This window comes from Ranitomeya imitator, chromosome 8 (assembly GCF_032444005.1).
Source record: "Ranitomeya imitator isolate aRanImi1 chromosome 8, aRanImi1.pri, whole genome shotgun sequence".
NCBI classification, from domain to species: Eukaryota; Metazoa; Chordata; class Amphibia; order Anura; family Dendrobatidae; genus Ranitomeya; species Ranitomeya imitator.
The window spans coordinates 154,658,899-154,671,943 of NC_091289.1; the positions used below are offsets into that span (position 1 = coordinate 154,658,899).

General features: G+C 39.2%; 1 protein-coding gene across 1 annotated transcript in view; it reads right to left on the bottom strand.

Moving 5' to 3' along the window:
* ABCA4 (ATP binding cassette subfamily A member 4) overlaps positions 1 to 13,045 on the bottom strand; it is a 200,451-nt gene that overhangs the window by 96,888 nt on the left and 90,518 nt on the right. Inside the window, exons 14-16 of the mRNA XM_069737669.1 lie at positions 10,665 to 10,841; positions 5,894 to 6,116; positions 26 to 247 (exon numbers count right to left, since the gene is read on the bottom strand). Of these exons, the coding sequence (XP_069593770.1) occupies positions 26 to 247; positions 5,894 to 6,116; positions 10,665 to 10,841 (622 nt within the window). The remainder of the gene's footprint in view (positions 1 to 25; positions 248 to 5,893; positions 6,117 to 10,664; positions 10,842 to 13,045) is intronic.

Consider the following 13,045-nt stretch of genomic DNA (forward strand, 5'->3'; position numbering starts at 1 on the left):
TATGAAAAACCACATGGGGACGTACTGCCACAGTTTTCAATTTGAAAGTCATGCGGTCCTGCCAAGCAAAGCACAGGATGTGCGGCAAGTAGAGTGTGAAATAAATAACTCCGCTGCAGGCGGCTGCCAGGTTGGCTTTAGAGAAGAAGACGCTCATGAGAAAACCTTGCATGATGGTGGACAGCGTGAAAGCCATCAGAAAGAGGAACAGGATTAAGGGATTGCTGTAGTGAAGAACTCCGCCACCCTGCAAACAGAAAAGGAAAACCTATCAGCAGGAGATTTTTTTGTTTTTGTATGGAACACAAAAGAATGGGGGAAAATGAGATTTTGACACATTATAGATAAGAAAGGAGTGGAAAGAAAGCAGAACGTCCTGCACAGAACACAACTCATTGGATGTATTTGTGGAATCTGGTAGACTTGTATACACACGATAGATAAAACCCATATAATAGTTCTCTGTTATAAATTGAAGAACAACGGTGCTATTCTGAATAACTGGTCAATTTAAGATTTGTTGCTAGCGAGGAAAGTCATTACAATAAGTTTGTGAAGGAAAAAAAAACATTTTTTTAATAGTTTCCTAATTGGCCACACAAGGTAGCTACAAAAACAATACAACAGGGATTATGTTAGAAAAATTCCTAAAATAATCTGACTTTTCCGGGGAGGTTGCACAGAGGAGTATAGATGAAAGTATTATAGGTTTAGATTAAATGAATATACTGTACTTTGTATATGCATCGTAATTAGCAAAGTAATTAAATTATCGCAGAAAATTACATACATCTTATCAATCCGGTTAAGAGCTGTAAATTCCCCTAATATGTCTACTTTAATATATAGTTGTATAATAATTGTATTCTAAGTGAAATGACAATAATGGAGCATCTTTTTTTTAGAACAGCTGCATTGTGATGTTCCTCCTGGAAATACAGGTGCTTCTCACAAAATTAGAATATCATCAAAAGGTTAATTTATTTCAGTTCTTCAATCCAAAAAGTGAAACTCATATTATATAGAGTCATTACAAACAGAGTGATCTATTTCAAGTGTATATTTCTGCAAATGTTGTTGATTATGGCTTGCAGCCAATGAAAACCCAAAAGTCATTATCTCAGTAAAGTAGAATAATTAACAAAAAACACCTGCAAAGGCTTCCTAAGTATTTAACAAGGTCCCTTAGTCTGTTTCAGTAGGATCCACAATCATGGGTAAGACTGCTGACTTGCCAGATGTCCAGAAGGCAGTCATTGACACACTCCACAAGGAGGGTAAGCCACAAAAGGTCATTGCTAAAGAAGCTGGCTGTTCACAGAGTGCTGTATCCAAGCATATTAATGGAAAGTTGAGTGGAAGGAAAAGTGTGGTAGAAAAAGGTGCACAAGCAACCGGGATAACCGCAGTCTTGAAAGGATTGTTAAGAAAAGGCCATTCAAAAATTTGGGGGAGATTCACAAGGCGTGGACTGCTGCTGGAGTCATTGCTTCAAGAGCCACCACACACAGACGTATCCAGGACATGGGCTACAAGTGTCACATTCCTTGAGTCAAGCCACTCATGACCAATAGACAACGCAAGAAGTGTCTTACCTGGGCCAAGGAGAAAAAGAACTGGACTGTTGCTCAGTGGTCCAAGGTGTTGTTTTCAGATTAAACTAAATTTTGCATTTCATTTGGAAATCAAGGTTCCCAAGTGTGGAGGAAGAGAGGAGAGGCCACAATCCAAGCTGCTTGAGGTCTAGTGTGAAGTTTCCACAATCAGTGATGGTTTGGGGAGCCATGTCATCTGCTGGTGTAGGTCCATTGTGCTTTATCAAGACCAAAGTCAGCGTAGCCATCTACTAGGAAATTTTAGAGCACTTCATGCTTCCCTCTGCCGACAAGCTTTTTGGAGTTGGGAAGGTAATTCTCCAGCAGGACTTGGCACCTGTCCACACTGCCAAAAGTACCAATACCTGGTTTAAAGACAAAAGTATCACTGTGCTTGATTGGCCAGGGAACTCTGGGGTATTGTCAAGAGGAAGATGAGAGACACCAGACCACACAATGGAGACGAGCTGAAGGCTGCTATCAAAGCAACCTTGGCTTCCATAACATCTCAGCAGTGCCACAGGCTGATCGCCTCCATGCCACACCGCATTGATGTAATAATTGATGCAAAAGGAGCTCTGATCAAGTATTGAGTGCATTTACTGAACATACATTTCAGGAGGCCAACATTTCAGATTTTAAAATCATTTTTCAAGCTGGTGTAATAAAGTATTCTAATTTACTGAGATAATGAATTTTGGGTTTTCATTGGCTGTAAGCCATAGTCATCAACATTAACAGAAATAAACACTAGAAATAGGTCACTCTGTTTGTAATGACTCTATATAATATATGAGTTTCACTTTTTGTATTGAAGAACTGAAATAAATTAACTTTTTGATGATATTCTAATTTGGTGAGAAGCACCTGTATGATCACTAGGGGCGGTTGTGTGCATCTATAAAAGCTGCTTTTCCTAACAATTGACTCCTATCGCTTGGGTGTATCTGCAGACATGTATGGCCTGTACTGCATGAATGACTGAGAATGTATCCACAAGCTCTACATTTTCCAAGAATTTCAGCTGTGTGGAAATGCGCTCTTTACATTCCAGCACACATACCCTGATCCAGCTCCAATTACACTACTTCTTGTCAGATCTGACAGAGCTAATAAAGCACGTACAGAATGTAAAACACAGGTAGCAGTCCTGTGCAAACCAGTGATAATCCCGGATAACTACAGCAGTCGTTTCCTTAGGAAATGTGATAATACGAATTTGCAAAATGATCTATATCGTTTGCTGAAGTGCAATGTATAGCATAGAAATTAATATCGTTCTTATAAACTATCTGCCATGTACAGTGGGAAAAATAAGTATTTGATACACTGACGATTTTGCAAGTTTTCCCACCTACAAAGAATGGAGAGGTCTGTAATTTTAATTGTAGATACACTTCAACTGTGAGAGACAGAATCTAAAAAAAAAATCCAGAAAATCACATTGTATGATTTTTACATAATTAAATTGCATTTTATTGCATGAAATAAGTATTTGATCACCTACCAACCAGCAAGAATTCTGGCTCTCACAGACCTGTTAGTTTTTCCTTAAGAAGCCTCCTACTCTGCACTCATTACTAGTATTAATTGCACCTGTTTGAACTCATTACCTGTATAAAATACACCTGTTCACACACTCAATCACACTCCAACGTCTCCACCATGGCCAAGACCAAAGAGCTGTCTAAGGACACCAGGGACAAAATTGTAGACCTGCACAATGCTGGGATGGGCTACAGGACAATAGGCAAGCAGCTTGGTGAGAAGACAACAATTATTAAGAAATGGAAGAAGCACAAGATGACTGTCAATCTTCCTCGTTCTGGGGCTACATGCAAGATCTCGCCTCGTGGGGAAAGGATCATTCTGAAAAAGGTCAGGAATCAGCCCAGAACTACACAGAATACCTAGATTAATGACCTGAAGAAAGTTACCATTAGTAACACACTAAGCTGTCATGCATTAAAATCCTGCAGGACACACAAGGTCCCCCTGCTCACGCCAGCACATGTCCAGGCCTGTATGAAGTTCACCAATGACCATCTGGATGATCCAGAGGAGGCATGGGAGAAGGCCATGTGGTCAGATGAGACCAAAATAGAACTTTTTGGTTTCAACTACACTCACCGTATTTGGAGGAAGAAGAGGGATGAGTACAACTCCAATAACACAGTCCCAAACATGAAGCATGGTGGGGGAAGCATCATACTTTGGGAGTGCTTTTCTGCAAAGGGGACAGGACAACTGCACCGTATTATAGGGAGGATAGATGGGTTCATGCATCACGAGATTTTGGCCAACAACCTCCTTCCTTCAGTAAAAGCATTGAAGATGGGTCATGGCTGGGTCTTCCAGCATGGCAATGACCTAATACACACAGCCCGGGCAACTATCGAGTGGCTCTGTAAGAAGCATTCCGATGTCCTGCAGTGGCCTAGCCAGGCTCCAGACCTGAACCCATTAGAAAATCTTTGGAGGGAGCTGAAACTCAATGTTGCCCAGAGACAGCCCCGAAATCTGAAAGATCTGGAGAAGATCTGTATGGAGGAGTGGGCCAAAATCCCTGCTGCAGTGTGTGCAAACTTGGTCAAGAACTACAAGAAACGTCTGACCACTGTAATTGCAAACAAAGGTTTTTGTGACAAATATTAAGTTCTGCTTTTCTACTGTATTGTATCAAATACTTATTTCATGCAAAAAAAGCAAATTAATTATGCAAAAAATCATACAATGTGATTTTCTGTTTTTGTTTTCAGATTCTGTCTCTCACAGGTGAAGTGTACCTGCCATAAAAATCACAGACCTCTCCATTCTTTGTAGGTGGGAAAACTTGCAATATTGGAAGTGTATAACATACTTATATTCCGCACTATATGAGGCAGCTAATGTACAGAATCTAGCACAGTCAGTATGATAATGCCATCCAGTAAGAAGAAATATTACTGCTATAATACTGATTGTACTAAACTGTCATGTATTCTAAGCACAACACTCTCCATTCTGCAGGCACCAAGTCATAGAGCAGGGAGAGCTGAGCGGATTGATATATAATTTTGTGCTACAAGATTCAGTATAACCCGTGTTTTAATCTTTTAATCCTCTGCTTTTTCTGGGATTTCCGGTCCAGTGGGCGGTCCTATCAGTGACTGACAGCATGCTCTTTATGCACACTTATGTATAGAAAGCTGTCAGTCACTGATAGGACCGCCCACTGGACCGGAAATCCCAGAAAAAGCAGAGGATTAAAAGACTAAAACACAGGTTATACTGAATCTTTTACAAAAAACTTTATATCAATCTGCTCCGCTCCCCCTGCTCTATGACATGGTGCCTACAGAATGGACGGCATTTTTATGGTGACAGGATCCCTTTAAGGTTTTAGGTAAGCACGTCATATTGTAAAAATAACAATTTGCTAATATTTATTATCTGAATAGATCTCTATCAGGGAAGTAAAAACATCTAAACTCATTTTTTGACGATATTCTTCATATACAGCTTGGCATGTGACAACTTAAAAAGGTTTTTCCAAAATCACAAGTCATTCCCTATCTTTAGGAGATAACTGGCTGATTGTTGGCGGTCTGACCATTGGGACCCCCCATCCTAAGCTGAGAATTGGGCTCCGTAGCCCTGAAAAAGTAGGTTATATAGAGCCTAATTTTGAATGGAGCAGACGTGAACATACTCAGGCTGCACTCCATTCATTGTCTATGGAACGTTCAGAGAAAGAAGGCACTTGGCAATTTCCAGCAGTCCCATTGACAATGACTGGATAGGAGATAGCTTGTAATCTTTTGACGCAGTTGAACATCTGCAGCTTGTCAATTCTTCCAGAATTTTTGTACTATTCTAATCAATGAGAAAAAAAAAGAATAAAAAAAGCATAAAAAATGCACTAAAAAAACAGCTTTTTTCCTGCCAAGAAACAAGTTTTGGGGGCAGAATTGTCTGCAGCAACTTGACGAGCGCAGAGGCTCTTAAGTCAATGGTAGAGAAATCCTGCTGCATCTTAGTAAATGTAATTGCATTTTTCTGAAGAGTTTGAGTGCATTGTATGAGAAAGCATTAGTATTTGTGAAATGCTCCTTTTATGCTCAGACACACATTAGGAAAGACATTGGCGGACACTTTTCCAGTAGGTGGCGCTCTGGCAATACAATGTGTCACCTCTGGATAAATAATGCGGCACATTGCTTCTATCCACAGCAGGCACCAGATAACAAAACTTTATGTCTTGCAAAAAAAAAAAAAAGTTTTCGACAACCAACAACATAACAATGACTGTCACTTACCACAATCACAATGGTCAGGAGAAAGGTGCTAAGAGTCATGACACTAAAACTGTCTATGAACCATGTGAACCAAATGACTTCATTAGTAACTCCCAGGTTTTTCATGGTTTCTTTCAGACGCAGTTCTTTCTCTAGAACAATGTCTTTCACCAGCATGGAGATGGAATATATCCATGACAACACCATGAAAATTGGAAAGCACCGATTCAGTGTTATCATGAAGCTGAAATGAGAAAATAAAAAGGTGTGCAATAATATATCACAAGACATAATGAGCCATTGTTACTGGTCATGGAATTATCTATAATTTACTCTGCTCATATGATAGATAGAAAAGATAGAATGAACAGGATGTCTTGTGGTTATTTAATGGGAAGCCCCCTATATATAATAAACTAGCAACCTTTAGTGCCTATCATGTGGCACTAAAGGGTGTTTAGCTCTTTAAAACCTATTAAATAAGCATAGATTTTTTTTTTAATGGCATGGGATCCCCCTTATTTTTTAATAACCAGCTGAGTTAAAGCAGACAGCTGGGGGTCGGTGTTATTATTCTGGCAAGGGGCCACTATTCATAGATCTTCCCAGGCTATTAATAATTGCTCACACCTGTCAGTGTAGCCTTTATTGGTTATTAAAAAAAGGGGGACACAAAAAAAAAAGACATTGAGTTACCCTCTTTGTAGTAACCAGCAAAGGCTAAGCAGACAGCGGTGGGCTGATATTAATAGGCTGGGAAGATCCTTGGTTCGTGGCCCTTCCCAGAATAGTAACACCAGCCCCAAGCTTTCTGCTTTCCCTCAGCTGGGTATTAAAAAATAAGTGGAAACCTACGTCATTTAAAACAAATATGTATTAGATTAATAGGTTTAAAAAAAGCTAAACACCTTTTAATGTACCTGTATATAAGATTGCTTTATTACTTAGAAAACTAGCTATAAATAACATAGAAAATTACTATATGTAAAAGCTGATGTTAAAAACTTGTACGCATGTTGCTTGCTAAAAATTGCATTGTACTCGCATGTCACTCGTCCTACTTTTAAGGAATAATATTGGAGCGATTTTATTTACGCAAATGAGTGCGAGCCCTTAAGATGTATATTGCAAAGATGAAACAAGTCATTTAAAGGGAACATGTTGCATTGTAAAACGTATCTGAACTGCAGGCAGGAGGTTATGGAGCAAGTGGAGCTGATCAGATTGATTTACATTTTTTGGGATAAGTTTTAGTAAAACTTGCACATATTCCTTGAAGCTGCTGTTATTTGCATGCATATGAGTCCAGTGATTGGTAATATTCAGTGACTGATGGTCTTCCTTGTACTGTGCATGCAGGGATACCTGTCAATCATTGATAAGGACTGCCCACTGGACTCGTATACATATAAAATTCAAGACTTTCAATGAAGAAAATACAGATTTTGCTTAACATTTTCCAACAAACCCATATATCATTCTGCTCATTTTCTCCATCTTTATACCATGCTGTCCAAAGATCAAACTGTATGTACAACAAAAACAGATTCCCTTGAATTTTTTTTTTATCAATCTCAACTACAGCAGCTTTTCTGTTGGGTTAGACAAGGCAGGCTGAGCTCCCCAGTTGTCCTTTGAAACTTTTTTTTTTAGAAACTGAGCACCGCTTACTTGGAATACCAAACAACACCTGCCATTTTGGAGATGCTCTAGCTCAGATATCGCAACATAGCTCTTGTCAAAGTCACTTGGTTCCACATACTTGCCATTGTCCTGCCTCTAATCTATTCCAATAACTAACAGTTCACTTGCTGACTACGTTTCTCACACTCTAGACTGGAGACACCATAAAGAAATAATCAATATTGGCTTCCCTCTTGTCACTGATTTCAGTCTTATGGCTGACCCATGTACGTTACTTGATTCTTGAGTTTGGAACTAAGACTATGTATATACATTGGGTTTTTTTGCCTTTCTCTGGATCAGCTAATAAAATAACAGGTTGATCTTTAGAAAACTGTTTTATCTTTTCTATGTAAGAGGTCAGATCGTTTGCAAGCATAGGTTATATATATGACACCACCTACAAATATGCACAGCACATTGGTATCTGAATAGTATGTTTTTGTGTGTTTCACTAAAGCAACATTCTCTAGTGTAGATACACCCAGATAGGACAGTAAAATTCAGACATAACAAGAAAGTCATGTCAGATTCCAATAAAACTGTTGATGAGCTCATTTTGTCTCACCTTGAAAAGAATTTCTCAAAACATAACATTTCTTTACCATGTGTATTATATTTAGTGTATGTACTAATATTATATTTGTATACTACATTTTTTACTCGCTTTTCTTAAAGAGGTTGTCCACTACCTTTACATTGATGCCCTATCCTCAATAGGAGGCGGCTGTGTGGTAACAAGTCCAGGCTAATACAAGTAGACGGTCAAGCTCTGTCCAGTGCCGCCGGCACCCATAACAGCTGATCAGCGGGGGTGCCGAGTGCCGGACCTGGGCCGATCAGACATTGATGCCCTATCCTGAGGATAGCGCCTCAATGTAAAAGTAGTGGGCAACCTCTTTAGCTTACTATCTGTTGGAAATTTCAAAATTAAAAATCAGCAGCACACTGATCTCAACTAAAGCTTCACAGCCACTGCCCTCTTTTAATTTTTGCTACTCCATAGAGTTTTAAGAAGCTGAACTAAACTTACCTTCCCTTGAGCTTGCCTCTCCGCCGCTATTCTGGTCTTTATTGATCAGCTGCACCAGTAATGCCACTTAGACAATGCTGCAACCAATCACTGCACTCAAAGTGCTATGCTGAGCCTAGTAATTGGCTGCAGTGAAAACCTGACAAAGTCACCGCTTCTGCTGATCAACAAAGACTGGCACAGTGGTGGAGAGGTTGCACTGGACCCAGGGTTGGTGAGTAAAAGCCCAGTTTGATATTTTATACTTCTCTGAGCTTATGGAGGAACAAAAGTTAAAAAAGGACAACCCCTTTGTATCATATACTCAGTTTTCTAAGAAATCAAAACCAGATAAAAAGAAAATGTATACCAGAGACACATTCTCAGAGGATGCTATCTCAGAAAGGTAATATTCTATCACAACTCCCCATAGAGTAAGTCTGCGTAAGGCTTCCTCAGCATCCCTACTTTCGAGGACCTTTACAGACACGGGAGTAGGACACCAGCCAACTAGAGCTAAGCAAATCTCCATTACGAGGTTTGACAAGGAAAAAGAAAAAAATAGACAGTGCCTGCTATTCATAATGGTACAAAATGGTATGGTCATTCAGCAGACCCATAAGACAAACCTTATTTTGATTTCTGAATGCTAGTGATGGCACACAAGTTAGGAATCAGAGAATGGTTCAGAAGAGCAAGTTTACCCTATATTCAAATTTATCGACAGAAGAGTCTATTGTGAATTCTACAAATCTCTTTAAAGTCAGAAAACAATGTGAGCCATCACGTAAAGAAGCGAGCCAAAACTATGAACCAACCGGGCAGTGACATTATAATTTGTTGAGATCCAGCTTAATCTCCGACTACTGGAATCTCAAAAATCTATAATAATTTTCTTATGTATTCTTACTACCGGTATTACTAGAAACAATGTTTGCTATATTTTAGCCCACATTATTTGTAAAAATGTTATGAATTACCAATTATAGAGAGAGCACGTTACATATATTGGTATAATATACTATAAGACAATATTTATCTGGGCTGGGGGGTAGGGTAAGAAGTTCAGTGGTTTCCTTCATAGTGCTTAGCAGATGAGAGTAGACTGTGCGAGGGTGCCGAATAAAGTTAATTAGTTTATTAGTGTTCTGTTTTGGATCCAATATAGCATTATTTTGGTGGGCACAGCATTGGCACCTTTATTAGGCTATAATTTCTTAACGATTTCCTTGCTTTCTCTTTCACATGGTTATATTATACCCAGGATCTTTACAAACCTTCAACAGGACCCTAATGGGATGACAAACAAGTAAAAGAAAGTGACAAATAAAGCAATTCTTATTGCCTTATGTGGCCATATATGTAAATCATCATGTTTTATGCACTTAGAGAAAATCACCATTTTTGTATTCTGAAGGCATCCCTTATCTAACCAAAACTGGCAAAGTCACCATCTTTTACTACAGGCCCTGCACTGTGATGCATTGTTTGTAACGTCTTACAGGATCGATGGCGTGGACAAAAAAATAATACTCTAATATAAAGGTTGCCATACACATTAGACTAATGTTGACTGAATCCAATGATATCAACAGTTTCCGCCGACTGTCTAATGTGGATGAAGGAGCCGGCCGACTTATCATTGGGACAGATGTCAATTGGATATGTCTTATTTCGGACGGCCAATCACATTGTTCCCCCTGAAATAAGCTGTTGGTTGACATGTTAGTTGGTGGCTTTCTCATAGAGAATACAGGAGCACTTGGCCGAATGAGCACTTCTGTGTATGGGAGAGTTGGTTGAGATAGCTATTGGCCAAAGCATGGTTTGTCCGATGGCCATGTAATGTATATGGCTGACTTAACAGTCAAAATTCTGTTTTGTCCATTTCTAACATTTTCAAAAAACTTTTCTTGATGTAACAGAAAACCAATAATTGCCAGGACCCTGGAGGCATGCTTTGTAGCAAAGGAGCTGGGAAAATATGAGCTTATCTAAAGACAAGGTCAAAGTGCAAACATCTAAACTGTACATGTCAAGCACATCACTCCAGCGATTAAATTAAGTCTAGAACTTTTAGTCTTTGTTCTAACTTACGCATCATCCACGAAGCAAGGGTATGGCATCTGCTGTAAGTATAATCCAGCCGGCAAGTCATTGTTAGTGTGGGTCTTTATAATGCCATGATCAATAATGTCCTGAAGGTAAGCAAAGCCTCCCCAGATGTATCTGAAGTCATCTATAGGGTCAGCCCTTGGTCCTGGGTCCCAATATCTGCATCAAAACAAGACATGTTCTCTTACTGCTACTATTAATATTAAATCTGCAGCTTCACAAATACAAGTAATACAATACTATATAGCTAAGCAATTTTTTAAATAATTTTTGCAATTTTGTATACTATCTTGCTCAGTGTAAGCATCGAGCAGGTGTCATACTGGTCAAGTGGTCAATTCTTCTAGGTAGATTTGGAAATGTTTTGAGGAACGAGGGTCATTTATCTCCCTTAATCTGCACCATTTTTGTAGCCACATACTTCCTTCAATCCAACATTTTCAACACGTTAAAAGCGGGATCAGCCTGACAATAGCCTGTACCTGTTTTCTGGTTTAAAAAGCATCTGAGAGGTAAAGGGGTCTGTTTGGAAAAAAAACAAATTAGCACCTTATGGATAGGTGATAAATTTCGATTGTTGGGGGTCTGGGTGTTGTGACCTTCAACGATTGGAAGAATGAGGAAATTTCATTCCCGTTAAAAAGGAGCATGATTGACTGCTGCTCCATTCATTATCTATGGGGCTGTTGAGTCCTGCACTGGCTTGTTCCATCAGACCCATGATGAATGGCGTGGTGGTCGGGTGTCCGACCTGCTGTTCCATCTTGTAATAAAGGTAAAAGTAATTCATCATGGATGAAAATTCTATGTGCTGCTGACTGATGCAGATCCCAGTGATCGGCTCTCCACAGATCAGCAAGTAATCATCTATCCTGTGGATAGCTGATAACTATTTATCACTGGACAGCCCTATTAAGTGTTAAATCCACAAGTAAAACAATGGTAAAAATAATAATACTACTAAATAAAAATAGATTTAAAAAACATAAAATAGCATGTTCTAGATCTAAAAATCCCCAAAGTAGATGATACTTTGAGAGCTCAATTGTCTTAAAAATAGCTTATGACCTATTGCAATAACTGATAAAAAGTCACGATAACCCACTAAACTTAATGCATTTAAGATCCACAATGAACTTCTGGAGTGAGTTTTCTGCACTGAAAGTAAAGGGTCCGAATAATATTGCACGCCCCACTTTTCAGTTTTTGAATTTGCACAAAAATGTAAAATAACCAATAAATTTCGTTCAACTTCACAATTGTGTTCCACTTGTTGCTGATTTTTCACCAAAAGTTACATTTGGTATCTTTATGTTTGAAGCATGATATGTGGGAAAAGGTTGAAAAGTTCCAGGAAGCCAAATACTTTCGCAAGGCACTGTATATACATACACACCTGTCCCGGGTGTCTCGGGCAGAGTTTCCTTCTCCTGGATCCACTGCCCTCTGTTGTGCTCCATCATGAGTTTTGCAGGTGACCTGGCGTGGATCAATGCCATCATCTCCCTAGACCTATTTAAGGCCCATTGACAGACATCTGGGTCTTGGAATTGATCTCAACATCTACGTTTGTTGTCCTTCACCTTCTGGCCATACTGTGTTTATTTGCTTTCTTCCCTGCTGGGTTACACTTCATACGCCCTACTCCTGAGATCCCACAGTGTGCCAAGTCCTCACTCCCCTCATGTCATCCTGCCATCTGCACCAACGTCCGGGGTCTGTGTGCCCACCCAGACCTAGGGCTTAGAGGGTCCACTTCACAAGGTGAGCCTGACACTATATCGCGTAGTCAGAAGGAATAGCTGACATCTATCACGGTATTAGCAGCTTTAAGCCCCAAAACTAATTATGTTGGATTCATTTGGGTAAATAAATGTAGTAGACTTTATAAAAAATATGGTAAATTACTGTAATATTTTAGGTGAATTGTGGATAGATAATTTCTCCAATTTCTTTGTTTTACATTTTTTTTAACCATTGACTGTTATACACAATGTTCTAATGTTGAAGACTCGAATAATCATTATTTACTCTATGTTTCTGTGTTACTCCTTAACACAAAGCCACTAACACTCTGAGTGGAACCACAAGAGATCACCAAGGGGTAATTTTATTATTGAAAGCTGGCCAAACCTGCAGAGGTCAAGAGTGTTCAAGGTCAAGGGTCAAATAAGAGGATTTCACTTATTTTTGTCTTTGATCTCACAAACCTGCATATTTGAACTTGGGACCACCCAATTGAATGTTCATGTGCTGTAATCCTGTTACTTAGGAACCATGCATCTAAAATAGGATTTAATCTACCTTTAGAATGCAGGTTTTGGCACCAGTGGGGCAGAAAATTATAGGCTCAAAAGGCCTGC